This window comes from Salvelinus sp. IW2-2015, linkage group LG2 (assembly GCF_002910315.2).
Source record: "Salvelinus sp. IW2-2015 linkage group LG2, ASM291031v2, whole genome shotgun sequence".
In the NCBI taxonomy this organism is placed as follows: domain Eukaryota; kingdom Metazoa; phylum Chordata; class Actinopteri; order Salmoniformes; family Salmonidae; genus Salvelinus; species Salvelinus sp. IW2-2015.
The window spans coordinates 38,823,075-38,849,283 of NC_036839.1; the positions used below are offsets into that span (position 1 = coordinate 38,823,075).

The 26,209-nt window shown below is 42.2% G+C and overlaps 2 protein-coding genes across 4 annotated transcripts; both read right to left on the minus strand.

Annotated features, from left to right (window-relative positions):
- Window positions 1-1,424: 1,424 nt before the first annotated feature.
- Window positions 1,425-2,110, minus strand: LOC111972520 (ADP-ribosylation factor-like protein 11). Its single transcript, XM_070449016.1, has one exon. It carries the CDS (start codon window positions 2,045-2,047, stop codon window positions 1,514-1,516), a length of 534 nt encoding a protein of 177 aa, XP_070305117.1. The 5' UTR covers window positions 2,048-2,110; the 3' UTR covers window positions 1,425-1,513.
- A 14,303-nt stretch (window positions 2,111-16,413) lies between these two features.
- phf11 (PHD finger protein 11) lies at window positions 16,414-26,136 on the minus strand. 3 transcript variants are annotated; one of them, XM_070448979.1, is made up of 17 exons: window positions 25,892-26,136; window positions 21,482-21,586; window positions 21,192-21,325; window positions 20,644-20,678; window positions 20,296-20,381; window positions 20,029-20,099; window positions 19,853-19,902; window positions 19,651-19,733; window positions 19,505-19,527; window positions 19,243-19,313; window positions 18,225-18,303; window positions 17,967-17,992; window positions 17,813-17,875; window positions 17,288-17,368; window positions 16,804-17,187; window positions 16,639-16,710; window positions 16,414-16,514 (listed from the first exon to the last, which is right to left on the minus strand). In XM_070448979.1, the coding sequence occupies exons 1-17, from the start codon at window positions 26,009-26,011 to the stop codon at window positions 16,438-16,440; spliced, it is 1,560 nt and encodes a 519-aa protein (XP_070305080.1). In that variant the 5' UTR covers window positions 26,012-26,136; the 3' UTR covers window positions 16,414-16,437. The 3 variants fall into 3 exon arrangements, with proteins under 3 accessions (XP_070305080.1, XP_023866082.1, XP_023866072.1); XM_024010314.2 differs by having other exon boundaries at window positions 17,288-17,354; window positions 17,814-17,875; window positions 25,892-26,102; XM_024010304.2 differs by having other exon boundaries at window positions 17,288-17,360; window positions 17,814-17,875; window positions 25,892-26,102.
- Between the last annotated feature and the right edge of the window lie 73 nt (window positions 26,137-26,209).

Below are 26,209 nucleotides of genomic sequence, written 5' to 3' on the forward strand. Positions count from 1 at the left end.
CATTGATCCACCATCCAAAGTGTAATAACTTCAACATGCTGAAAGGGATATTCAATGTCTGCTTCTTTTTTTTACCGTTCTTGCAATAGGCGCCCTTCTTTGCGAGGCATTGGAAAACCTCCCTGGTCTTTGTTTGAATCTGTTTGAAATTCACTGCCAGACTGAGGGACCTTACAATTATCTGTATGTGTGGGGTACAGAGATGAGGTTGTCATTCAAAAATCAAGTTAAACACCATTATTGCACACAGAGTGAGTCCATGTAACTTATGCGACTTGTTAAGCACATTTTTACTCCTGGACTTACTGAGGCTTGAAATGACAGATGGGTTGAATACTTATTGACTTGACTTTTCAGCTTTTAAGTTTTAAAGAATTTGTAAGAATGTCCAAACAATTCCACTTTGACATTATGGGGTATTGTGTCTAGGCCAGTGTCACAAAATCAACATTTTAATCTGTTTTATATTCAGGCTGTAACACAACAAAATCTGTAMAATTCCAAGGGGTGTAAATACTTTGAAGAGACTGTACATTCACCTCACCACAAACAAACCCATCAACGCCACATTCTGCTAATCAGGGGATTATGACATCACTTCCTCTCATCTCATCCTCAGGACATGTTCTCTGTACTACTGATCCTAACCAAAATAAACGTGCTGTYAGCCATTGGATCCTCCCTGCTGCAAGCTTTCTGATTGATACAGTAACATCAAGGTGTATTGTCTGTGTCTGGAAAAATTGGTGAGAGATTCTTATTCTGAAAGAAGGTACAAGGTGACTATGCTCTCATGTATGTGATTTAGAGTTGCTGTACATGCTACCTGGATAAATATACCTGACACATTTGCTCTTAAATACTTAGGACCAATGAAAGTAATCGGCTTTACTGAATATACGACTAAAGGTTCTATTTTAATGTAACTGTATATCACCAATCCCTTCARTCTGGTAGTGTCAACACTTCAATCTGTAGTAGTAACCATTGATTTAACTTCCAGGGAGAAACTATGACCAGCAGGACTGAGTTGTGGCTAAATAAGGAGACCACCTTGTGGTGTAGAAGGATACTGCATCTTCTGTAAATTGTAAAAATGAGTGGCACTTGTGACATTGCTGTGGGGAGATTAGTTGAATGTAAAATACATGTCATTGTTAGAGTGAGTGTAAAAACAGGTGGACGATCCCGTTGGGTTTTGTCCTTTTGATAAAAGTAGCCATTTAATTCCAATCTGCGATTCTCAAGTCCCATTAAATAGTTTCCTTCATAGTGAATGTCACAACTGTTTCTATATTCAAATAACCTACTGGCATGATACATACTGTGCGACATGGGGCTAGTTAGTGATAGGAGCACAGTTAGCTTATGAAAAGCTTCACAGGTTCCCTTTTGTCCAAAGGCACACACACATTTTCTTTACCTGTTTGTATGAGAGCCCATGCCTTGTCCATTGATCTGTGTATTTGCCAAAGTTTTCCATATATCCTCGTGTGTGTGTCTGAGTTACCCCTCAGCGCTTTCTGATCAGTGTGGCCAGAGAGTCCAGGGCCTCTTGGAGCCCCAGCCCGTTGTGAGTGCTGCACCCCTGCACCTCCCAGTCTCTGTCCCAGCACTGCTCCAGCCCCAGCCCACCCGTCACCTCCTGGAGCCCCATCGCCTCTGGGAGGTCCATCTTATTAACCAGCACCATTAGAGGTACTCCCCTCACCCTCTCATCCCCCAGCACTTGCCCCAACGCCGCCCTTGCCTCCCTGATCCGTACCCGGTCTACCCCGTCCACCATAAACAGCAGGGCATCGCATTCCTCCATGTGGTCTCCCCACTGGGCGCGCATGCCACCCTGGCCCCCTATGTCCCACACGGTCAGCTCCGGGCCAGAGTCCAGCTCCAGCGAGCCCACGTTGAAGCCTACGGTGGGGGTGGTGTGCGCCAGCTCGCCCCTCTGAAGGCGGTGGAGGAGGGTGGACTTCCCCGCCCCGTCCAGGCCCACTAGAACCACTTTGGCCGTGTGGCTGTGAGACTGTCTGCACAGGGCCAGGCCCATGTCAGACAGGACGTTGAGGTTTTTATGAAAGATGAAGGTTTCTGCAGATCTGGCTGGAGTCCATCCAAGCTTGTCCTTTAATAGTCCAATGAGTGGAGCAGATCAGTTAGTTAGAAATGAATCATCACGTCTTCAGTTATCAGCAAGGTCCTGATCCCTCTTTATTGTGTTGGTCTGTGAGTATGTAATCCAGCTGCTTGCCATTACACCTTTTGTGCTGAAATGGAGGCTCCTACAGCACAGCTGAATGTCACTGAACAGTCATAACCAAGTGAGATAGCATCTAGTTATTTTCATGTGTTTGCATGCAGCTTTCTAAGCCGGCGCTAGCTCCCATTGGACTAATCAACCCAGCTGACTGGGATCTCAATCCCTGGGGATGGTAACCATGGCATTGGCTTCATCTGGGTTACACCTATGGCAGTTAAATAATTCAAGTAGTTGATGAGAAATTGATTGTGGGTAATTTATTTTCAGAGCTACTAAAATCAGAAATGGGAGATGGAGGTGCAATTTGCTGACATGAGGGGCAACAAGATGAGTTAAACATGCTTGTTATCAAACAAACAGAAGGGCACAGCCAATCTGACCAAGGATCTGTATTAAATGTACTTCTGTTCTGAGCCTAGATGAGAATGAATAAAACAGGAAACACCCACTGAATCAACTGGGCTGCGTTCAGTACGTTGTTACATTCTGGTGCGGAAACTGCTGTACGGTCACGGATCACTCCGGAACTTTCATTACGCACACCTGTCCCCTATTCCCACTGATTGTACTTGTATAAGTGTGCCCTTTGGTTTCCATTGGGCTGTCCATTATTGTTACATTGTGCGTGTGAGTACCCGTGTTTTGGGCTTTCGTGCCCTTGTGGATTGCGCAGGTTATTACGGGTCTYGTCCTGTGTGTTAATCATTGTGCGTGTGTGTATTGATTCGAGGTACTCCTCGCTCTTTTGTTTGGGTTTCAACCCTGTGTTTTGTGTACRTGTTTGTTTGGTCTTCGTCCCTGTACCTTTACACGGCTCGCAGTAATTTGGGCTAAATAAAAACCCTATTACGCATTCCTGCGCCTGTCTCCCGAATCTCTTCATATGAACGTGACATGTACTTAACGAACAGTTGAAAAACAGGGAGGTTGGGGAACGCTGTTAACATGGCCACTGCCCTTTAAATACGTCACTCATCGCTTCAACCCACACCTTGCCACAGCCACCAAACGGGAGCAACCGTATCTTAAAGTCTGTTCGAGTACGCAAGAGAATGTTTTGAGGAGACCTGTTGTTCAGTACAAAACATTCCACAATGTAGCAAATGTTCAAGCGCAGTGAACAAACCTCTGATAACCCCCCATGATTAACTGAGTGATCAGGAGAGAGATCAGGCTTCTTGCAAAACCTGACTTATGAGGATTATGGCATCATTCATGTTTGGGGGGTGTTTATTTTATGGTCGCTGCTGTCATCCAGGACCTCTATACCATGCGGTGTCAGAGGAAGACCCTAAAAATGTTCAGACTCCAGCTAGTCAAGTCATAAACTGTTTTGTCTGCTACAACACGGCAAGCGGTACCGATGTACCAAGTCTAGAACCAACAAGACACTGAACAGCTTCTACCCCCAAAACATAAGACTGCTAAGTAGTACGTCTGGGTAGCTATCCTATCCTGTTGCCTAGTCACGTTATCCCTACCTATACAGTATGTACATATCAACCTCAACTACCTCGTAGCACTGCACATCTACTAGGTACAGGTACCCTGTGTATATTGCCACGGTAACACTTTTATTGTTGCGTGTTAATACTTTTGTATTATTCCTCTATTTTCGCTCTCTCTCTGCATTGTTGGGAAGAACCGTAAATAAACATTTCACTGTTAGTCTACACACCTGTTGTTTACCAAGCATCTGACTATATGTGTGTTTTTGTTGATGTTCTTGAAAAAATGATTCAATTTCGATTTCTGTGCATGTTATGCCAAAATGATCTAGACTTGTGTCTAGTGTTTGTCAGGTCAGACAGTGCTCTAGTGACCTTCGCCCTATTTATTTCATAGGAAAGTGACCGCCTCTGCAGCTCTGAATTCAATTGATCTTGCTGAATGTTGACAAGTCACATCATTTGTTGTCTCTCACTTCCGGACACTCTGCATTAAAACAGTATCAAGTTTTTTTTACCTATGTCTCAGGTCACCTGATTAAGAATTGACCACAGGTAAGGTCAGTGTTTCACAATCCATTCCTCAGGTTGCACATATTTGTTCCAGCCCAACACTAACCCACCTGATTCAAATAGGACTTGATGATTAGTTGGGTTTGTGCTAGGTTAGAATGAAAATATGGACAAATTGGACATATTGCCATAGGATGAGCTACTTCTGTACTGCTTAGCACACTTGCCAAATATCAGAACTCAAAATCAAACTGATCATGCAATGTAATATGCTTTTGATGTATTTTGGACACTTTTTGGGGGACCAAATTTGGTAYATAGCAGCTATAGTTGCACATTTTCATACAATATATTTTCCAAGACAATTGTTCAAAACAATATGGCCGCTATGAGCTTGCATGAATGATTTTTCCTATCCAACAGTGCCACCATGCGACCAAACTGAATCATACAGGTTAACTAGACTCATCCCTGAGCATGTGTGCCAAATTGCATCACTCTGAGTACAACAGATCAAGAGATATAAGCATGTGTCAATTATAGCGCCACTGTTGTAATGTGTACTGCCCAGTACATCACTGGTGGCAAGCTTCCTGCAATCCAGGACCTACAGTTGAAGTCGKAAGTTTACATACACTTAGGTTAGAGTCATTAAAACTCATTTTTCAAACCCTCCACAAATTTCTTGTTAACTAACTAGTTTTGGCAAGTCAGTTAGGACATCTACTTTGTGCATGACACAAGTAAGTTTTCCAACTGTTGTTTACAGACAGATTATTTCACCTAAAATTCACTGTATCACAATTCCAGTGGGTCAGAATTTTACATACACTAAATTGACTGTGCCTTTAAACACCTTGGAAAATTCCAGAAAATTATGTCATGGCTTTAGAAGCTTCTGAGAGACTAATTTACATAATTTGAGTCAATTGGAGGTGTACCTGTGGATGTATTTCAAGGCCTACCTTCAAACTCAGTGCCTCTTTGCTTGACATCATGGGAAAATCAAAAGAAATCAGCCAAGAGCTCATAAAAAAATTGTAGACCTCCACAAGTCTAGTTCATCCTTGGGAGCAATTTACAAATGCCTGAAGGTACCACATTCATCTGTACAAACAATAGTACGCAAGTATAAACACCAGGGGACCACGAAGCAGTCATACCGCTCAGGAAGGAGACGATTTCTGTCTCCTAGAGATGAACGTACTTTGGTGCGAAAAGTGCAAACCAATCTCAGAACAACAGCAAAGGACCTTGTGAAGATGCTGGAGGAAACAGGTACAAAAGTATCTATATCCACAGTAAAACAAGTCCTATATCGACATAACCTGAAAGGCCGCTCAGCAAGGAAGAAGCCACTGCTCCAAAACCGCCATAAAAAAGCCGGACTACGGTTTGCAACTGCACATGGGGACAAAGCTTTAATTTTTGGAGAAATATACTCTGGTCTGATGAAACAAAAATAGAACTGTTTGGCCATAATGACCATTGTTATGTTTGGAGGAAAAAGGGGGATAGTTGCAAGCCAAAGAATACCATTCCAACCGTGAAGCATGGGGGTGGCAGCCTCATGTTGTGGGGGTGCTTTGCTGCAGGAGGGACTGGTGCATTTTACAAAATAGATGGCATCATGAGGTAGGGATATTATGTGGATATATTGAAGTAACATCTCAAAGCTAGGTACTGACTGCTTTTCTGATCTGGTCCCACCAGGTACTGACTGCTTTTCTGATCCGGTCCCACCCGGTACTGACTGCTTTTCTGATCCGGTCCCACCAGGTACTGACTGCTTTTCTGATCCGGTCCCACCAGGTACGCTTTTCTGATCCGGTCCCACCAGGTACTGACTGCTTTTCTGATCCGGTCCCACCAGGTACTGACTGCTTTTCTGATCCGGTCCCACCAGGTACTGACTGCTTTTTCTGATCCGGTCCCACCAGGTACTGACTGCTTTTCTGATCCGGTCCCACCAGGTACTGACTGCTTTTCTGATCTGGTCCCACCAGGTACAGACTGCTTTTCTGATCTACGCCCCTAACTTTTTTTAAAGGGTATTTGTGACCAACAGATGCATATCTGGTAACATTTAATTGAGAAGGAGTGGGGAAAGTATTTCTAACCCACAAGATGGTTACCTCATCAACTGGCAACACACAGAGTGATAGACAAACGTGCACACCAAAGACAGACATGCAATATTGCTGGAAATGTATTGGCAGATATTGTGTTAGGTTTGACTTTTTAAAACTTCTTAGGGCTATGCCCTTTTTTTCTCCATTTCCTGCCTGAATGACGTGCCCAAAGTAAATTGCCTGTAGCTCAGGACCTGAGGCCAGGATATGCATATAATTGTTACCATTGGAAAGAAAACAGTTTGAAGTTTGTAGAAACGTTAAAATAATGTAGGAGAATATAACACAATAGATGTGGTAGGAGAAAATCCAAAGAAAAACAAACTGGATTTTTTTGTTGTTGAGAGAGACCATCCTCTTAGAAATGCAAGAGAAATGTCATATTGAAAATTAGCTCCCTGTATGCAATTCCTATGGCTTCCACATGGTGTCAGCAATCTGTGGTCAAGGTTTCAGGTTTGCAACTTCAAAAACAAATAAGAAATAACAGTTTTACTAGAAGGACCAAGTCTTGAAATTYGTGTTTGCGCGCTCCATGAAGAAATTACGCACCTGCTAAAATTGGTTTCCTATTGAACATACTTCTTTCCGAAATAAATATTATAGTTTGTTTACATTTTAGGGTATCTGAGGAGTAAATATAAACGTATTTTGACTTGTTGAAACAAAGTTTAGGGGTAGATTTTCAGATTCCTTTCTCTGCAAGTTGAACGAGTGGATTGCTCAAATCGATGGCGCCAACTAAACAGACTTTTTGGGATATAAAGAAGGATTTTATCTAACAAAACGACAATACAAATTATAGCTGGGACCCTTTGGATGACAAATCAGAGGAAKATTTTCAAAAGTAAGTGAATATTTAATCTTTATATGAGAATGTATGAAACCTGTGCCAGTGGAAAAATATTTTGATATGGGGTGCCGTCCTCAAACAATCGCATGGCATGTTTTCGCTGTAATAGCTACTGTAAATCGGACAGTGCAGTTAGATTAACAAGAATTTAACCTTTCAGCCGATATAAGACACTTATATGTACCTAAATGTTTAAAATACATMATATTTATGATTATTTATTTGAATTGCGCGCCCTCCAGTTTCACCGGAAGTTGTCCCGCTAGCAGGACACCGATCCTTTTAAGCCAATAGTGGTTAACCAGGGGTGGAATTATGTAAATGTTGAGTAGATTTCTTGTGAGATTTGTTTATGACAGTTTGTAGTGGAACATGTATACTTTCAGCTACTTACTCATAGGTGGGCTGCGACCTGTTGGACACCCCTGTTCTACACAGACAAAATAGACCTACCCTCAGAGGACGCTATTGGTCAGCCCCATACACAGCCACACCCACCAAGCCTTACTGACAAGGGGATTGATCAATATAGGGAAGGGTTAAAGACTCAGTGAGAGCTTGACTGCTACCAGTCAATGTCATATATTGGGGTATAACTCCTCTATAGACCAAGGGTCATTGAGTTATAAAGGTCCAGAAACATGCAATACATACACATAACCAAGCAAACATCCAAAGTCAACAGTGATCCAGGCTGTCTATCCTGTATCGTTGTGTTAGGTCTGCTGGACCTGGCCACGGCCTACTGTGACAACCAGGCTGTCTATCCTGTATCGTTGTGTTANTCGTTGTGTTAGGTCTGCTGGACCTGGCCACGGCCTACTGTGACAACCAGGCTGTCTATCCTGTATCGTTGTGTTAGGTCTGCTGGACCTGGCCATGGCCTACTGTGACAACCGCCTGAAGCGTCTGTCAGTACATCATCAAGAGAGTCTCACTGTGTGCCACGACGCAGAGGTCAGTCCCACCCCCACACCTCATACCTAGCAACAGGTAACCCTTCATCCAATCTGCATTAACATATTTCACCCTGTAGCTGTGGTTAGGAGCAACTTCTACCAAGCCTACTCCAGAGACGTGTTCATTAGGGCACACCGTAGCAAAGAAGGACGAGCGTTTGTCATTGGACAGGTTTAATTAGTACCCCCCCAGTTTCAGACCGTTTTCTTCCATTTCGTGCCTATTGAACACGACCCAGGAGGGTTAGSGTCAGTTTGAGTTCTGGCTTAATTCCTATTCCGGTGTGATGGTTGGAGTGCTAACTTGCTATTTCCTGTTTAACCCTGTCGTGTTTCTCGGATCTGGAGGAGTTCTGCTTTAAGTTCTGTGTGCACCACCCGACGGCGGTGAACCAGACTGCGGCCTTCTGGCAGATCCAAAGCATCCTGTTCAAAGAGTTAATCTGCAGAGCCAGACGCTCTGGAACCAGAACTGACCACTGAAMCACGCGGATTCCCCTCCCACAGTCTCCCTCAAAGGGGGCTATGCTAAAGCTGCGCTAACAAGATCCTGGCCTGCAGTCTGATACAGAGCCATCCAGCTGTCCCGTTAGCCTTAGTGTTAGCCACAGTGCCTGCTTCTGGTTGTGTCTACTGCACATGATATTGGTGGCAAAGGACATTCAGAAGAAGCTACCCTAACCACTGTATTAGGGTTGTTAAGCATTTTCAGCATTTTCACTTTTGGATGAATTGCGTGCCCATAGTGAACTGCCTCCTACTCTGTCCCAGATGCTAATATATGCATATTATTATTACTATTGGATAGAAAACACTCTGAAGTTTCTAAAACTGTTTGAATGATGTCTGTGAGTATAACAGAACTCATATGGCAGGCAAAAACYGGAGAAAAAATCCAAGCAGGAAGTGAGAATTCTGAGACTGGTCGATGTTAAAGTCATCGCCTATTCAATTCCCTGTAATATATGGATCTGTTTGCACTTCCTACGCCTTCCACTAGATGTCAACAGTCTGTAGAATGCTGAATGAAGCCTCTAGTGTGATGTGTGGCCGGATGGGAGGTGTTTCAGTCATTAGTCTGGCAGATTGCCAGTTCTTGCTCACGCGCTTTCCTCATGATATCGCCTTGCGTTCCATTACTTATACAGACATGAAGGAATGCTCCGGTTGGAACGTTATTGGATATATATGATAACAACATCCTGAAGATTGATTCTCTACTAAGTTTGACCAGTTTATTCGACTTGTAATATAACTTTTTGAAGTTTTCGTCCGACGTTTGCCTGCATCTGCGCGAGCGTTTGGACACGTGTACTACACATGTCCAATTAGCTACTTTTGCTAGCATAAGTAATGGACATTATCGAACAAAACAACGATTTATTGTGGAACTAGGACTCCTGGCAGTGCATTCTGATGAACATAATCAAACGTAAGGGAATATTTATGATGTAATTTCGTATTTCTGTTGACTCCAACATGGTGGAAAAATGTTGTTAAATCTGAGCGCCGTCTCAGATTATTGCATGGTGTGCTTTTTACGTAAAGTTTTTTTTAAATCTGACACAGCGGTTGCATTAAGAACAAGTGTATCTTTAATTCTGTGTAAAACATGTATCTTTCATCAAAGTTTATGATGAGTATTTCTGTTATTTGACGTGGCTCTCTGCAATTACTCCGGATATTTTAGAGGCATTTCTGAACATGGCGCCAATGTAAACCGAGATTTGTGGATATAAATATGCACATTATCGAACAAAACATAAWTGTATTGTGTAACATGATGTCCTATGAGTGTCATCTGATGAAGATCATCAAAGGTTAGTGATTAATTTTATCTCTATTTCTGTTTTTGTGACTACTATCTTTTGCTGGGAAAATGGCTGTGTTTTTCTGTGGCTATGTACTGAGCTAACATAATTGTTTGGTGTGCTTTCCCCGTAAATCCTTTTTGAAATCAGACATGTTGGCTGGATTCACAACATGTGTAGCTTTAATTTGGTGTCTTTCATGAGTGATTTCATGAAAGATTGATTTTTATAGTAATATATTTGAATTTGGCGTGCTACATTTTTTCTGGATTTTGGCCAAGTGGGACGCTACCGTCCCATCTATCCTAGAGAAGTTAAAGAATTGTTCTGAGGACGTATTAGATATCATCTTCTGTCTCCCTTTGCGATTTGGTAGTTTCATCCTGCGTCTCTGGAGGCCAGTGTTTTTATTTTCCCTTTGTTCCTTCCAATCGTACGTGTGGATTGAGTTTGTTCTTGACAAGTGAGGAGCACGTCTGCACTTCCGGATGTGCAGTGGGTTGTGGGAGTGTGTGAGATTTAGTATGTATCTTATCACTATGGCCAGATATCACTCTGGTGATATCCATGCTCCAAAATTAAGAGGGTCTCAGGTTATAAAATGGTTGTCTTGTCATAGGGCTGGATTCAATCCATATCGCGGAAGAGCTACAGGGGGTGCTGTTTCAACTTCGACATTTTGCGTCTCCAAATTAAACTGCCTCGTACTCAATTCTTGCTCGTACAATATGCATATTATTATTACTATTGGATAGAAAACAATCTCTAGTTTCTAAAACCGTTTGAATTATGTCTGTGGGTGAACCAGAACTCTTTCTACAGCGAAAATCATGACAGGACATGCGAAGGTCAGAAAAATAGTCTCTGTTCTCAGATCAGTTTAAAGCTCTGTGTGTGCCCTATGGATCGAAATGAACTGCACCCGCCTTCTCCTGGATGTCAGTAACCAATGAGAAGTGGAATGGTGTTTCTACGTATTTCTCAGAGCTTATAAAAGGGCAAGGAACGAAGCTGTCTCTTATACACATCTAGATGTGTATAAGAGACAGAGTCTGGCTGTAACGCACACTGTATGTCTAGTAACGTTAATTTTAAAAATCTAAATCAGCGGTTGCATTAATAACCAATGCATCTTTCATTAGCTGTCCAACCTGTATTTTTTTTGTCAATCTAATCGATAAATAATCGTAAACTTAGGTGCCCTTCCAAGATGGCGCCGGCCAGAATGCATGCCATGTTTTGACTGATTACATAGCATAACCACGATTTGTGATGCTAAATATGCACATTTTCGAACAAACTCTATATGCATTGTGTAATATGATGTTACAGGACTGTCATCTGAAGAATTCTGAGAAGGTTAGTGAAAAAATTAATATATTTTGGTGGTGATAACGTTATCGCGCTTTTTGCCTTGAATCAATGCTGGGGTGATGTTAGCTCATGTGGTATGCTAATATAACGATATATTGTGTTTTCGCTGTAAAACACTTAGAAAATCTGAAATATTGTCTGGATTCACAAGATGTTGGGCTTTCATTTGCTGTACGCTGTGTATTTTTCAGAAATGTTTTAAGATGAGTAATTAGGTAATACACGTTGCTCTCTGTAGTTATTCTAGTCGCTTTGGGTGAGTTTTGTGATAGTGGCTGCAATGGTAAACTGTGATTTATACCTGAAAAATGCACATTTTTCTAAAAAAACATATGCTATACCATAAATATGTTATTTACATTTTACATTTAAGTCATTTAGCAGACGCTCTTATCCAGAGCGACTTACAAATTGGAAAGTTCATACATATTCATATTCATCCTGGTCCCCCCGTGGGGAATGAACCCACAACCCTGGCGTTGCAAGCGCCATGCTCTACCAACTGAGCCACACGGGATCTTTGTTATCAGACTGTCATCTTATGAAGTTGTTTCTTGGTTAGTGGCTATATATATYTTTATTTAGTCGAATTAGTGATAGCTACTGTTGATGATTCGTTACTAGAGAAATGAGACCAAGTCAAGACACTGGACAGGTTGGATCGGTATTTAGTAAGACAGTTTATTCAATGTAAAGATATCTGGCAAATCGTGCTGCACGGCCCCGTTCTGTCTGACTCGTATGGAATCGTCGGAAAAGAGAGCCCTAAACATATTGTGCAGATTATATATGCAGTAAATGACGTAGGTTGAATCTGGTAGTCTGGCCTTCTGATTGGTCGATCTGGGTCGTGGGTAGTCCTGTTCGGGCCTGATGTCGACGTTCCATTGGCTCTTAACATAGTTCTTTGTCTTAGAGTCTCAACCTTGAGCAGAATGCRTGTGCGTTTTATTTTAGCAGGGGCCTGTTCATGGGGGAGGGGAGTGTGTGTGGGTCTGTGGTTATTATCATTAAGGGTACGAAGTGTGGGGGTAAAGAGGGGGATGGGTGCATGTTGTGTCAAGTATAGCTTGTGTTGAGAAGTTGTTAAAACAAGTTTCCAGTATCTATTACAATTTCTTACACTACTGATGGAGTAAAAAACTGGTGGAGTAAAAAAAGTGGTGTCTTTTGCTAACGTGGTTAGCTAATAGATTTACATATTGTGTCTTCCCTGTAAAACATTTTAAAAATCAGAAATGATGGCTGGATTCACAAGATGTTGGTCTTTCATTTGCTGTATGCTGTGTATTTTTCAGAAATGTTTTAGGATGAGTATTTTGGTAATTGACGTCGGTCTCTGTAATTATTCCGGCTGCTTCCAACGCTATTTCAGATTGCAGCTGCAATGTAGAACTGTGATTTATACCTGAAATATGCACATTTTTCTAAAAAAACATATGCTATACCATAAATATGTTATCAGACTGTCATCTTATGAAGTTGTTTCTTGGTTAGTGGCTATATATATATATCTTTATTTAGTCGAAATTGTGATAGCTGCCCATGCAGGAAAAAAATGGTGGAGAAAAAAAAGTTGTGTCTTTTGCTATCGTGGTTAGCTAATAGATTTACATATTGTGTCTTCCCTGTAAAACATTTTTWAAATCAGAAATGATGGCTGGATTCACAAGATCTGTATCTTTCATCTGGTGTCTTGGACTTGTGATTTAATGATATTTAGATGCTTGTATTTACTTGTGACGCTATGCTATGCTATGCTAGTCAGCTTTTTTACTGTGGGGKGTGCTCCCGGATCCGGGTTTGGTAGCAGTGAAAGGTTAAAAGGTAATTTCCGATTGTGCCGACAACATCATGAAAATTCTGCGCACGCATCGATGAAGCCGTGCTTTGTGATGATTCTGAACGGTCAACTAGCTAGCGACAAYGACACGAAGCTGCCATGGGCGGAATCGTACCTGGTTCGTTTTGGCTAGTTTTATGCCATGTGTTGTTTTTAGGTGTTTTGACTGATTTCATGTCAATGCTAATATGGCWAAAAATTCGCTAGCTAGCTAACCAACAACTGTAACGCTGTAATTGCGACAAGTACTCATTGTGAAAATGTATTTTTTTCAATATAGTTTACATGTTGTCATTAATCTAAGCCAAGTTGAGGCATAGTTGAGCACACGTCGGGAACATTGCCTTTAAATTTCAATTGAGATATAACACGGATCTTCTGCGATACATCTGTGGACCACATGAAATCACATCATTCCTAAAAAGTGCAACAACAAAACACTGTGCAGGGGGGTGAATTTGAACCATGCCAGAGTTCCCGGAGAACATTGGGTTGGCTGAGTTATTGGATGCAGTATTTTCAGCCTGTGTTGAAAGATGTTACAGATTATTTCAGACGTAAGGTATTGTTACTTTTCAGTAATGTATGCACTATACTGTATCTCAGCTGTACAGGAATATTATAATTGCCTATTTTTATTATGCTTATTAAAAATCATTTGTAGATATATTTACTGACATACGAGTGTCAGTAAATACGAGTGTCAGGTTCCAGTTATGATTCCATTCCAACAATCAGTCATTTATTGACATAACTATGACATGACAATGACATGACTACGACATGACAATGACATGACTACGACCACGACATGACTATGACATAACTATGACAATGACATGACACAGACTCCAAAGTCTGTTCAAGAACGTTGAAGAACGTTTTGGGGAAAGGATTCCTTCCGTACAAACCGTCACTCAACGCAGCAAACGTTTAATCCAACTGAAAACACCCCAGGTGAGTAATTTTTTTTTTATAAAACTAATCTTGTTGATGTCCTTTCTTAAAGGTATACCTGTTTTCACAATAGCCTAATAAAGGCAGGCAATCTGAAACTATGCTAAAATAGTGCACTTGACTTCCAGTAGTTTCCAAATGAACCGACATATGCAGCRTTGACCTTTAATCCAATGTCCTGGAACACGGTAACTTTGCCTTTGAAAGCTGCTTGTCTACAAACATGATTGAATCCCAATCAAAGTACGAGCGTGGATTGCATTGTGTTTGGACAGGAAGCCCAATTTGTATATTTTTTCACTAATTGTTCTTTTGACCAATCACATCAGATCTTTTTCAGAGCTTATCTGATTGGCCTAAACACCAGGCTTACATTACATTACATTTAAGTCATTTAGCAGACGCTCTTATCCACGCTCTTATCCAGAGCGACTTACAAATTGGAAAGTTCATACATATTCATCCTGGTCCCCCCGTGGGGAATGAACCCACAACCCTGGCGTTGCAAGCRCCATGCTCTACCAACTGAGCCACACGGGACCAGTGGTTACAGTGGTGGAAAAAGTACCCAATTGTCATACTTGAGTAAAAGTAAAGATGACTTAATAGAAAATGACAAGTGAAAGTCACCCAGTAAAATACTACTTGAGTAAAAGTCTAAAGGTATTTGATTTTATATATACTTAAGTTTCAAAAGTAAATGGAATTGCTAAAATGTACTTAAGTATCAAAAGTATAAACCAGTTCTAATTCCTTATTAAGCAAAGCAAACAGCACCATTTATGTTTTTGGAGAGATAGCCAGGGGCACACTCCAACACTCAGGCATAATTTACAAACAAAGCGTTTGTGTTTAGTGAGTCCGTCAGATCAGAGACATTAGGGATGTTCTCTTGATAAGTATGTGAATTAGACAATTTTCCTGTCCTGCTAAGCATTCAAAATGTAACGAGTACTTTTAGGTATCAGGGAAAATGGAGTAAAAAGTACATTTTCTTTAGGAATGTAGTAAAGTAAAAGTTGGCAAAAATATCAATAGTAAAGATACCGCAAAAACGACTTAAGTACTTTAGACCATAGCTTACAGCATGATGTAATAGTGAGGGTGGAGGGCATAATATGCCGGTTGCCATGCAGAAGGTTCATGGTTCAAATCCAAGTGTGGTGTTTATTACCTCAGAATAAGGGAAACTCTAATCTGCCACAGACAAGTTTGATTCTTCATTTATTGCTGAATTAATAAAAAGTGTGCAAACATGTAACAGTGCAGTTAAAAGAAAAGTGGATGAGCAATTAGACACATGCAAGTTGTTCCTACCCATATGATTTAGGAATAACTCTGAACCCTAATCATGTAGATTATAAGAAGTTCTAAGTACAGAAGACGTTAAACATTTCAGTCCGGGATATAAAAATGAATGCTTTGAGGTACTACGCAATGCAACGATTTCACATACAAATATACACTGAGTATACTAAACATTTGGAACACCTTAATATTGAGTTGCATCCCCCCATTGCTCTCAGAACAGCCTCAATTCATCAGGGCATGGACTCTACAAGGTGTCGAAGGAGTTTCACAGGGATGTTGGCCCATGTTGACTCCATAGTAGTGTAAAGCTGGCTGTCCTTTTGGTGGTTGACGATTCTTGATACACACGGGAAACTGTTGAGTGTGAAAAACCCAGCAGTGCTGCAGTTCTTGACACAAACCAGTATGATTGGCACCTACTACCATACCCGTTTAAAGGGACTTAAATCGTTTGTCATGTCCATTCACCCTCTGAATGGTACACATACACAATCCATGTCACAAGGCTAAAACATCCTTCTTTAACCTGTCTCCTCCCCTTCATCTACACTGATTGAAGTGGATTTAACAAGTGACATCAATAAGGGATTATAGATTTCACCTGGTCAGTCTATGTCATGGAAAGAGAAGGTGTTCTTAATGTTTAGTATACTTGCTATCAACACAATAGCAACACTTTTTGGGACCTATTTATATAAAAATATATATTGTTTAAAGTTAAAACATCCTTTTGTTACTGGCAAGCAAAACGGCAGTCTCTTGTTTCATAATTGGGTCTCGGAGGTTGAACATACAGTATAAACAACAACAGAACTTTTTTGGGGGGGGTATTATAATATTGACAAGGTAAGAAAGTGGAACTACGTGAAAACAAATTCTCAATATGGCTGCATAATGCACTCCATAAAATCTTGTGATGCCAATGAACTGAATGGGGGAAGGTGGATTATGGGGGTTGTAGTTGATCTGGCAGGGCTGCCTATCTCTTCAGGGCTGACCTGGCATCCCTTATGGCTGCCGTAGCTCTCTGTAACTCCATTTGCTTCTTCTTAAACTCTGAACAAAGGGGGAGAATACATTAGATTTAGATTTCACAAGCTTTAAAAAAATAAGAAGCCTTAACATTCACACAATGCTATGAAAACTCCTGTACACCAGTAATTAAACCACCAATTCTCACCTCTCTCCTGCTCTGAGAGCATCTGTGATAATTTTCCAGAAGCCTCCATCACTCTCAGAGAGAGATCATAATCTGAGAGCGAGAAACAAAGTCACTGATTCTGACAATATGCTCCCAACATGGATTCATTGGTTTTATTTTATACAACCCAACCGTGCCACTCACCCTCCTGACTGGCCTTATCCGACAGGATCCTATTGGAGATGCTGACCATGTCAGAGAAGAAGGTGGTGAAGATGGACTGTGTACAGCCTGCTTCGTTACACCTTCCCCAGAACACTCTGCTGGCTGCAGAGTCAGAGCCAGAAGCAATAGGTGAACCCAGGCCTCCGGGCCCAGCCGGAGGACGATTGGAGACAGAGTGTGGAGAGGACACAGGGGTGAAACAGCAATCAGGGGGGACGGGTGGACTGGTACGAGTAGGTGTGTTGGTGACATTGAGTGGACCAGAGTGGACGGATGATATGGGACCAAGTGTGAGAGAGCTGCCATGTCCAGAGAGGACAGGTGAACCAGGACTAGCCGCAGAACACGGCTGAGAACTGCACACTGAGAGGAGAGAGGACAAAAAATGTCTGCATTATCAAAGCTTTTCCAAGACTAAACTGATAAGTAGGGATAGTAAGGAGTGTAGGAGGTGAGTAGTTACCTGAGATGTTTGTATCCTGAGAGGGTTCTTCAGACGCCACACACAGCATCACAGGCAGCAACAGACTCTGAGACTCAGCATCCAATATAGAGATACAGTAATGATCAAACCAATAGTTTAGGACCAGGATAGAGACACGGTAATGATCAAACCGATAGTTTAGGACCAGGATAGAGACACAGTAATGATCAAACCAATGGTTTAGGACCAGGATAGAGACACGGTAATGATCAAACCAATGGTTTAGGACCAGGATAGCGACACAGTAATGATCAAACCAATAGTTTAGGACCAGGATAGAGACACAGTAATGATCAAACCAATAGTTTAGGACCAGGATAGAGACACAGTAATGATCAAACCAATAGTTTAGGACCAGGATAGAGACACAGTAATGATCAAACCAATAGTTTAGGACCAGGATAGAGACACAGTAATGATCAAACCAATAGTTTAGGACMAGGATAGAGACACAGTAATGCCACAGGAAGTGTTGGACAAGAATAGTCAGAGTTGTGTAACTCACTGAGTCTATGACTGTATGGTCCCCATCGCTATCGTCTCTGTTTTCAGGTTCTGGCTGACATCCTGAGGAAAACCACAGTGGTTTTGTTATTATCAGGTTTGATATTAAACCTCCTGGCAATATGCTGTGTGTGTGTACTCTGACATGTTTTACCTGTGGTGAGAGCCTCAGCATGATTTCTGGGATGTAGAGAGAAATATTATTTTTCTAACGTCACTGTACAATACAGAGGCAGGCAACTGTTATCTCCCTCCCTCCCTTTCTAGAATATTTGGCCTACACAGGAACCGCCTCAACACTGAAAAGATTACATGTCTCATGATTGGGTTTTCATACCCATCAGACTAAACATGCACTGCCACCATTGAAAGTAGTTTTATTGATACCAGACTGGAGCACCATCATCATTACCTGTGTTCAGAGAACACACCGTCTTCTAGATCAGACTCCAAAGGGGCTAACTCCATGTCAATTCCATTCACATCTCCGTCTGTTACAGAACATACACAAATACTAATTAATGCAATGTAACACTCGTCTTTGTAAAAACTATATTGAACAAAAATATAAATGCAACATGTAAAGTGTTTCTCGAGATAAAAGATCCCATAAATGTTCCATATGCACAAAAAGCTTATTTCTCTCATATTTCTTGCACATATGTGTTTGCATCCCTGTTAGTGAGCATTTCTCTTTTGCCAAGATAATCCATCCAGCCGACAGGTGTGGWATATCAAGAAGCTGATTAAACAGCATGATCATTACACAGGTGCAGCTTGTGCTGGGGACAATAAAAGGCCACTAAAATTTGCAGTTTTGTCACACAACACAATGCTACAGATGTCTCTGTAGCAAGTGTATCTGTAGCACTGTAGCAAGTTTTGAGGGAGTGTGCAATTGGCACGCTGACTGCAGGAATGTCCACAAGAGCTGTTGCCAGAGAATTTAATGTTAATTCTCTGCCATAAGCCCCCTCCAACGTCATTTTAGAGAATTTGGCAGTACATCCAACCGGCCTCACAATCACAGACCACGTGTAACCACACCAGCCCAGGACCTCCACATCTGGCTTCATCACCTGTGGGATCGTCTGAGACCAGCCACTGGGACAGCTGATRAAACTGAGGAGTATTTCTGTCTGTAATAAAGCCCTTTTGTGGGGGAAAACCCATTCTGATTGGCTGGGCCTGGCTCCCCAGTGGGTGGGCCTATGCTCTCCCTGGCCCACCCATGGCTGCACATCTGCCCAGTCATGTGAAATCCATAGATTAGGGCCTAATGAACTTATTTCAATTGACTGATTTCCTTATATGAACTGTAACTCAGTAAAATGTTTGAAATTGTTGCGTTTACATTTTTGTTCAGTATAAATATAAATCGACAATAATCAAGATAATGAAAAGGGATCCTACTGGAAGAATAAAGTAACCTGAGTTTGAGAAATCGTCCTGAATACTCTTGCTTCCCTTTCTGGACTTTTTTGATGATTTCACTTCCGGTCTGTGACAGAAAAAGTAACAACTTACTTTTTCAGAAAAATAGTGCCCAGAGAATTAAAGAGACATATTTAACTTTTTGACAGCAAAGAATGTTAATAAAGCTACATGCACTCAAAAAGCGAAACAGAACAGGGCAGGTCAGCATCAAAGAAACAGATCACCCAACTTCAACATACAGAATCCCATACTCACGTGCTAGAGCAGCTCAATCGTCTCTGTTTCAACAGCAAAAGCAAAGAGATTACGGTTCACTATATTATCATATATGATTACATGAGCATGTTCCATGACTTTCTTAACTGCAGACATACATCCATTCTCAACAGCTAAATACACACCTTGGGTGTTTGTTTCTGCCGTCGTTTAGTAGACATGTTGGAGTCACTATGGGAAGATGAGGGTCCTGCCACTGCATCAAGTCCTTTACAATKGAAACAKACATTTCTACATGATAAATCTGATCTTTAAACTACAGGGAAACACAACCAAAGGAGAAGTCAAGTCTATGTTGATGTGAGTMWTTGGAGACAAATGACTTACCTTTCAGCTCTTTCTGCAACGACTGTGGTTTATGCTTTTCACAATACAACCTAGGTGACAGAGACAGACATGCCAGGCTCTCACAACWACATAATAAAGCACTGTACTGACATTAATGATAGAAATCAAGGAGCAAAGATGTTGTTTTGGAATGAAAAACACCTCCTCATACTCACTTGTCAATGCCACTATCCATGTGTTCTAGACTGAGGCTTTCCTCTTTCCTCTCACAGACCAGACAAAACAACTGGAAATGGGAACGGAAATTGATTCATTTATTTGTATTTGCTTCTTAGAATTTAGCTGGATGATGTAGTTCAATGATGGCCAGCGGACAGGGATAGTGACCAGGTAATYAGTCATATATAGGCCTAGCTATTAACTATCCATTCCACAATTGTCCTGTATGTGTGTTATTACAGTTCAGTCAGTGGAATACAGACCTTGGGTGACGTTTCTCCATTGTTGTTCATCGCTGTGTCTGAATCACCGTTGAAAGACAAAGCTCTACTCACTGTTTCATTGGTTGCTGTGTTGAGACAGAAACATCCCTCATCAACATGTCAAAGAAACACCTCAATAACTTACTGGACCTACCAGCTGGACCTGCCAGCTGGACCGGCAGAGGCTGCGTGTTTGTGTACAAAGCCAGGAAGATTTGCCCTGATTGACTAATAGGTATTTAAATCAACTAAACACATCCAGATGGATATTGGGATGAACAAATCAATTGATGACTACTATATTAACAGGTCCTCAGGTAGCCCCTAGGCATGAACCAGCCACCTCACCTGCTATCTCCAGATTATGCTTCTGACAGTACAACCTGTAAAACACAGAGACAGTCATAGAGACCCATTTAATAACATGCTCATGACCTTTATCTACTTCCCCAGAGTCAGATGAACTCATGGATGCCATTTGTATGTCTCTGCATCCAGTATGAAGGACGTTAGAGGTAGTTTCGTGAGCCAATGCTAACTATCGTTAGCGCAATGACTGAAAGTCTATGGTAGCGCATTGCGCTAACCCTAGTATGCAACTTCCACCTGCACGCAGAGAGATAAAAATGGCATCCACAAGTTMATCTGACTGGGGAAGTAGATAATTATTGTTTGTTTGTTTTTGCCYTTTTCATTTGGACACTTGAAAACAAGATGGTGCATCTCAAAAGAATTCATCCTGCAAAATTTCAACTAAATAAATAAAGGGCTTCATTGCCAAAATCCTGAAGTATCCCTTTAAATTGGTCAGTGAGAACCACCTCTCATTTGCAATGAAGTTGAAAAATATATTTCACAGTTGTTTAGAAAGAAAAGACGTTGTGCCTTGCACTTACGTAAACTTCTCTTCTCTATGGTCATCGAAGTTTTGGGCCCCATCTCGCACAGCGCAGGGGTAGTGGTAGGACTTCTTACAGCGTTTCACCTCACATCCCACCGTGGCACCCTTCCTCTTACATCTGTAACAAATCTGGGTAGGACAAAAAGTACAGTAAGCAACAGTTTGTTTTGTAATGGCTACATTAGATAACTAAACATAATACATAACTAGAGGATCTGACGAAAACAGACTTAATTCCTTCAAACAACCTTCAAACAACCAAGGGAAACAATAAAATAACCTCACCAGTCTGTTTCCCCTTTTCAACTCGATAAGGACGTCTTCCACAGAGAAACCAAACAGGTCGTCAAACTCTGGCGAATTCTGGCAAATAATCCCTGAGGAATACAGCTGCAATTCAGACAACACATGGAAGAGCAGAGAGTTAAAGAGGCAATCTGGGATTCAAACAACAATCTGGGATTATCATAGATGGTCAGTCCTTGCATCTATGAGTTTGAGTGGTTACATAACACGTATCTCCCCCCAAAAATACAAATACAAATAAAAGACATAATAGGTCTAAATGTTAGGTAAACAATCAAATTCACAGATGGGAGGACTGACCATCCATGAGATCAACATTAGTTTTAACCATGTTTTGAAGCCATTCAGTGTGTGTTTACAATTACATTGTTTACAAACAAACAATGGAAAAAAGTTATTTTGGGGGTTCTGATTGGGTATGATAGTTGTACTAAACTCATAAGGCATGTAAGGCCGCGGGAAGATGTTTTGGGGTGGGGGATTTTCTCCCCGCTCTGCTGATGAGTATTTTTTCCCCTAATGCAGGGTTTCCAAACTCGGTCCTAGTTGGTTATTTGAATCAGCTGTGTGGTGCTAGGGCAAATAACTAAACGTGCACCCAGTGGGGGCCCCAGGACCGAGTTTGGGAAACTCTGGTCTAACCAAAACGACCTAGAAAAGCACTGTAATCGCTCAGCACAATTTTTTATTTATTTAACCTTTATTTAACTAGGCAAGACAGTTAAGAACAAATTCTTATTTACAATGACAGCCTACCCCAGCCAAACCATCCCCTAACCCGGGCGATGCTGGGCCAATTGTGCACTGCCCTATGGGACTCCCGATCATGGCCAGTTGTGATACTGCCAGGGATTAAACCAGGGTCTGTAGCACTGAGATGCAGTGCCTTAGACCGCTATGCCTCTGGGGAGCAGTTGGGGGACACCCAGGACCGAGTTTGGGGAAACCCTGGGGTAGACATAAATAGAATAGGAAATTACTATGAAATAATACATTGTTTCAGTTTTGTATATTACTTTTTTTATTACTTTATTTTGAATTCCTTAAAGTCATCTCATCTCTGCTCAGACAGTAGCAGCCAAACAGCTCTCCGTAGCCGATGTGAGCAAGAACTTTAGCCAGGTCAACATTCGCAAGGCCGCAGGGCCAGACGGATTACCAGGACGTGTACTTAGAGCATGCGYGGACCAACTGTCAACTGTCAACTCCCTGACCGAGTCTGTAATACCTACATGTTTCAAGAAGACCACCATAGTCCCTGTGCCCAAGAACACTAAGGTAACCTGCCTAAATGACTACCGCCCCGTCACACTTCCATCTGTAGCCATGAAGTGCTTTGAAAGGCTGGTCATGGCTCACATCAACACCATTATCCCAGAAACCCTAGACCCACTCCAATTCGCATAGCGCCCCAACATATCCACAGATGACGCAATCTCAATTGTACTCCACACTGCCCTTTCCCACCTGGACAAAAGGAACACCTGTGTGTGAATGCTGTTCATTGACTACAGCTCAGCGTTCAACACCATAGTGCCGACAAAGCTCATCACTAAGCTAAGAACCCTGGGACTGAACACCTTCCTCTGTCACTGGATCGTGGACTTCCTGATGAGCCGCCCCCAGGTGGTAAGGATAGGTAACAACACATCTGCCACGCTGATCCTCAACACGGGGGCCCCTCAGGGGTGCTCGCTTAGTCCCCTCCTGCACTCCCTGTTACCCAYGACTGCGTGGCCAAGCACGACTCAAACACCATCATTAAGTTTGCTGACGACACAACGGTGGTAGGCCTGATCACCGACGAGACAGCCTATAGGCTGGAAGTGTGGTGCCAGGACAACAACCTCTCCCTCAACGTGAGCAAGACAAAAGAGCTGATCGTCAACAACAGGAAAAGGAGGGCCAAACAGGCCCCCATTAACATCAACAGGGCTGTAGTGGAGCAGGTCGAGAGCTTCAAGTTCCTTGGTGTCCACATCACCAACAAACTATCATGGTCAAAACACACCAAGACAGTCGTGAAGAGGGCATGACAATGTCTATTACCCCTCAGGAGACTGAAAACATTTGGCATGGGTCCCCAGATCCTCAAAAAGTTCTACAGCTGCACCATTGAGGGCATCCTGACCAGTTGCATCACTGCCTGGTATGTAAACTGTTCAGCATCCGACCATAGGGCGCTACAGAGGGTAGTGCGTACGGCCCAGTACATCACTGGGGCCAAGCTTCCTGCCATCCAGCGCCTCTATGCTAGTCGGTGTCAGAGGAAAGCCCAAATAAATGTTAAAAAGACTCCAGCCACCCAAGCGAAACTGTTCTCTCTGCTATTGCATGGCAAGCGGTACTGGAGCGCCAAGTCTAGGTCCAAAAGGCTCCTTCTACCCCCAAGCCATAAGACTGCTGAACAAATAATCAAATAGGCACCTGGACTATTTACATTGACACTCCCCCCATTTGTTTTCACACTGCTGCTACTCGCTGTTTATTATCCATGCATAGTCACTTTACCCCTACCTACATATACAAATAACCTTGACTATCCTGTACCCCAGCACATTGACTCGGTACTGTTAACCCCTAAGGTTATATATAGCCTCGTTATTGTTTTACTTAAGTTTATTTTCTTAAATCTATTTTCTTGAAACTACATTGTTGATTAAGGGCTTTTAAGTAAGCATTTCATGGTAAGGTCTACCTACACCTGTTGTATTTGGCACATTTGACAAATCAAATTTGATTTGACCTTTCTCTGTACTCCCCGTACTGTCCTGTCTTTAGCCACYCTATTTAGCTAGGCTAGCTGCAGAGTTGTCTGACTATATCGTTTGACTAGTTCTTCAAAGATGACGAGGAATACTTTCAAACTGTCTACCCCTCTATCTCGTCGTTGTTGTGTACATTCCTCTCTCATGCGATCTACGAGCATCCGACCTAATGTAGGAGGGATTTATGACTTTGTGGCTGTTGAACTAATTACGAAACGGAAAAAAACAGGCCCAATGGATTATGGTCATTGTAGTTAATTATTACGTTTGCACTGAACTAGGTTGAATATTTGTTTAATGAAAACTCCCTTTCGCCCAGCGTCCCACATCGTTCTTGACATGATTTCTCTCATGAATGATTTGATTTCTCTAGAGAAAAAGCGCGTTGGGATCACAAAAAAAATAAAACGAACTAAATGGAATCGACCTCCGTTATTTAATAACAAAAAAAATATTTCGGTTAATCGTTCAGTATTACCCCCAAATAACTGGCCCACATCTCCAACCTAGGCCAGAGAAGACCTTTGCCTAGTGCTAACTGCATTGAGAATTTAAATGGGAAAGTAAACCACAAAGCCATGTGTAACAGTGTAACTTTATGGCGTCCCCTCGCCCCGACTCGGGCGCGAACCAGGGGCCCTCTGCACACATTAACAACTGACACCCACGAAGCATCGTTACCCATCGCCCCACAAAAGCCGCGGCCCTTGCAGAGCAAGGGGAACCACTACTTCTAGGTTTCAGAGCAAGTGACGTAACTGATTGAAACGCTATTAGCGCGTACCCGCTAACTAGCTAGCCATTTCACATCCGTTACACATGCAGCCTATCTAATCTGTAAAGGTGTCCTTCTTTAGTGGTCTCCTATCGTAACCATGCCCAAATAGTGCCCCACCAAAAACAGTACAGTATGAAGATGGGCTAAAACTGCTCCTCCAATAGAAATCCCTCGATCACACTTGTAGGCATTGTCATGGCGACGTTGTCTAGCAAAGGCATAACGGTCATGTGCACGCTGTCAAATCAAAGGCACTCCTTCGATATGAAGTTGTTTTTTTACAAAAATGTAAATGTGTCACTTTCACGAGGTTGGAGCAACAAAATGTTCAACTAAGACACTGGCTCGAATCTATGTTGTGCTTTAGAATTGAGAAGTGTGCGCTCTGAATTTACGAATGGACATTCTGACAATGCTCTGAATTTACGAACGTCCAGAGCGCGCACTTCCTAAACCGGTATATTCCGCAAACGTTCCCGGAACTCTCGCGATGTTGCACCTCTGGGTTTAGAAACCCTGTGGCCCCACTGTCAACTGGGTTTACCACAGCTTGTTAGCTCAGTGTTTCCCAAACTCGGTCGTAACACTACACAGCTGATTCAAATGACCAAATCTTGATGATTACTTTAATCAGCTGTGTAGTGTATAGGGAATACACCAAAACGATCCCTTGGGGGACCTCGAGTGCTGGCGCAAAAACGCAAACGTGCACCGAGTTTGGAAAACCCTGTTAACTCGTTTTAGTTCTCTTTACTAGCCTATCAGTACCAACATCTTCAACCAAAGCTAAATTACCCGCGTAGTTTCAATAACAGGTCGCAGCAATAGAGCTTTTAATCTTACCAAGCAGTTCTGGTGAGCGGTGACAGAACCTTTCGTTGATAGCGGTCCAGTTGTCCGATTTTCCTCGGACGTTTGACAAAGTACGCATTGGACTTTCTTACCATGTTGATCGGTACCCATCCTGTAGGTGTTCGTGTATTTTCTTTCGCAACAACTTCCCAAAATCAGAAAATTGTTCGCGCCAACCTCCGTTGTCAGTCCGCCACTTCGAAATTCCGTGTTGGCTGGGCATCCGGTTTCGCTTCTTCAGAAATGTTGTCGAGACAAATCTCGGTGTGGTTTTAGTTTCATTCTACTTGGGGGTGCAAGAGGGCATTG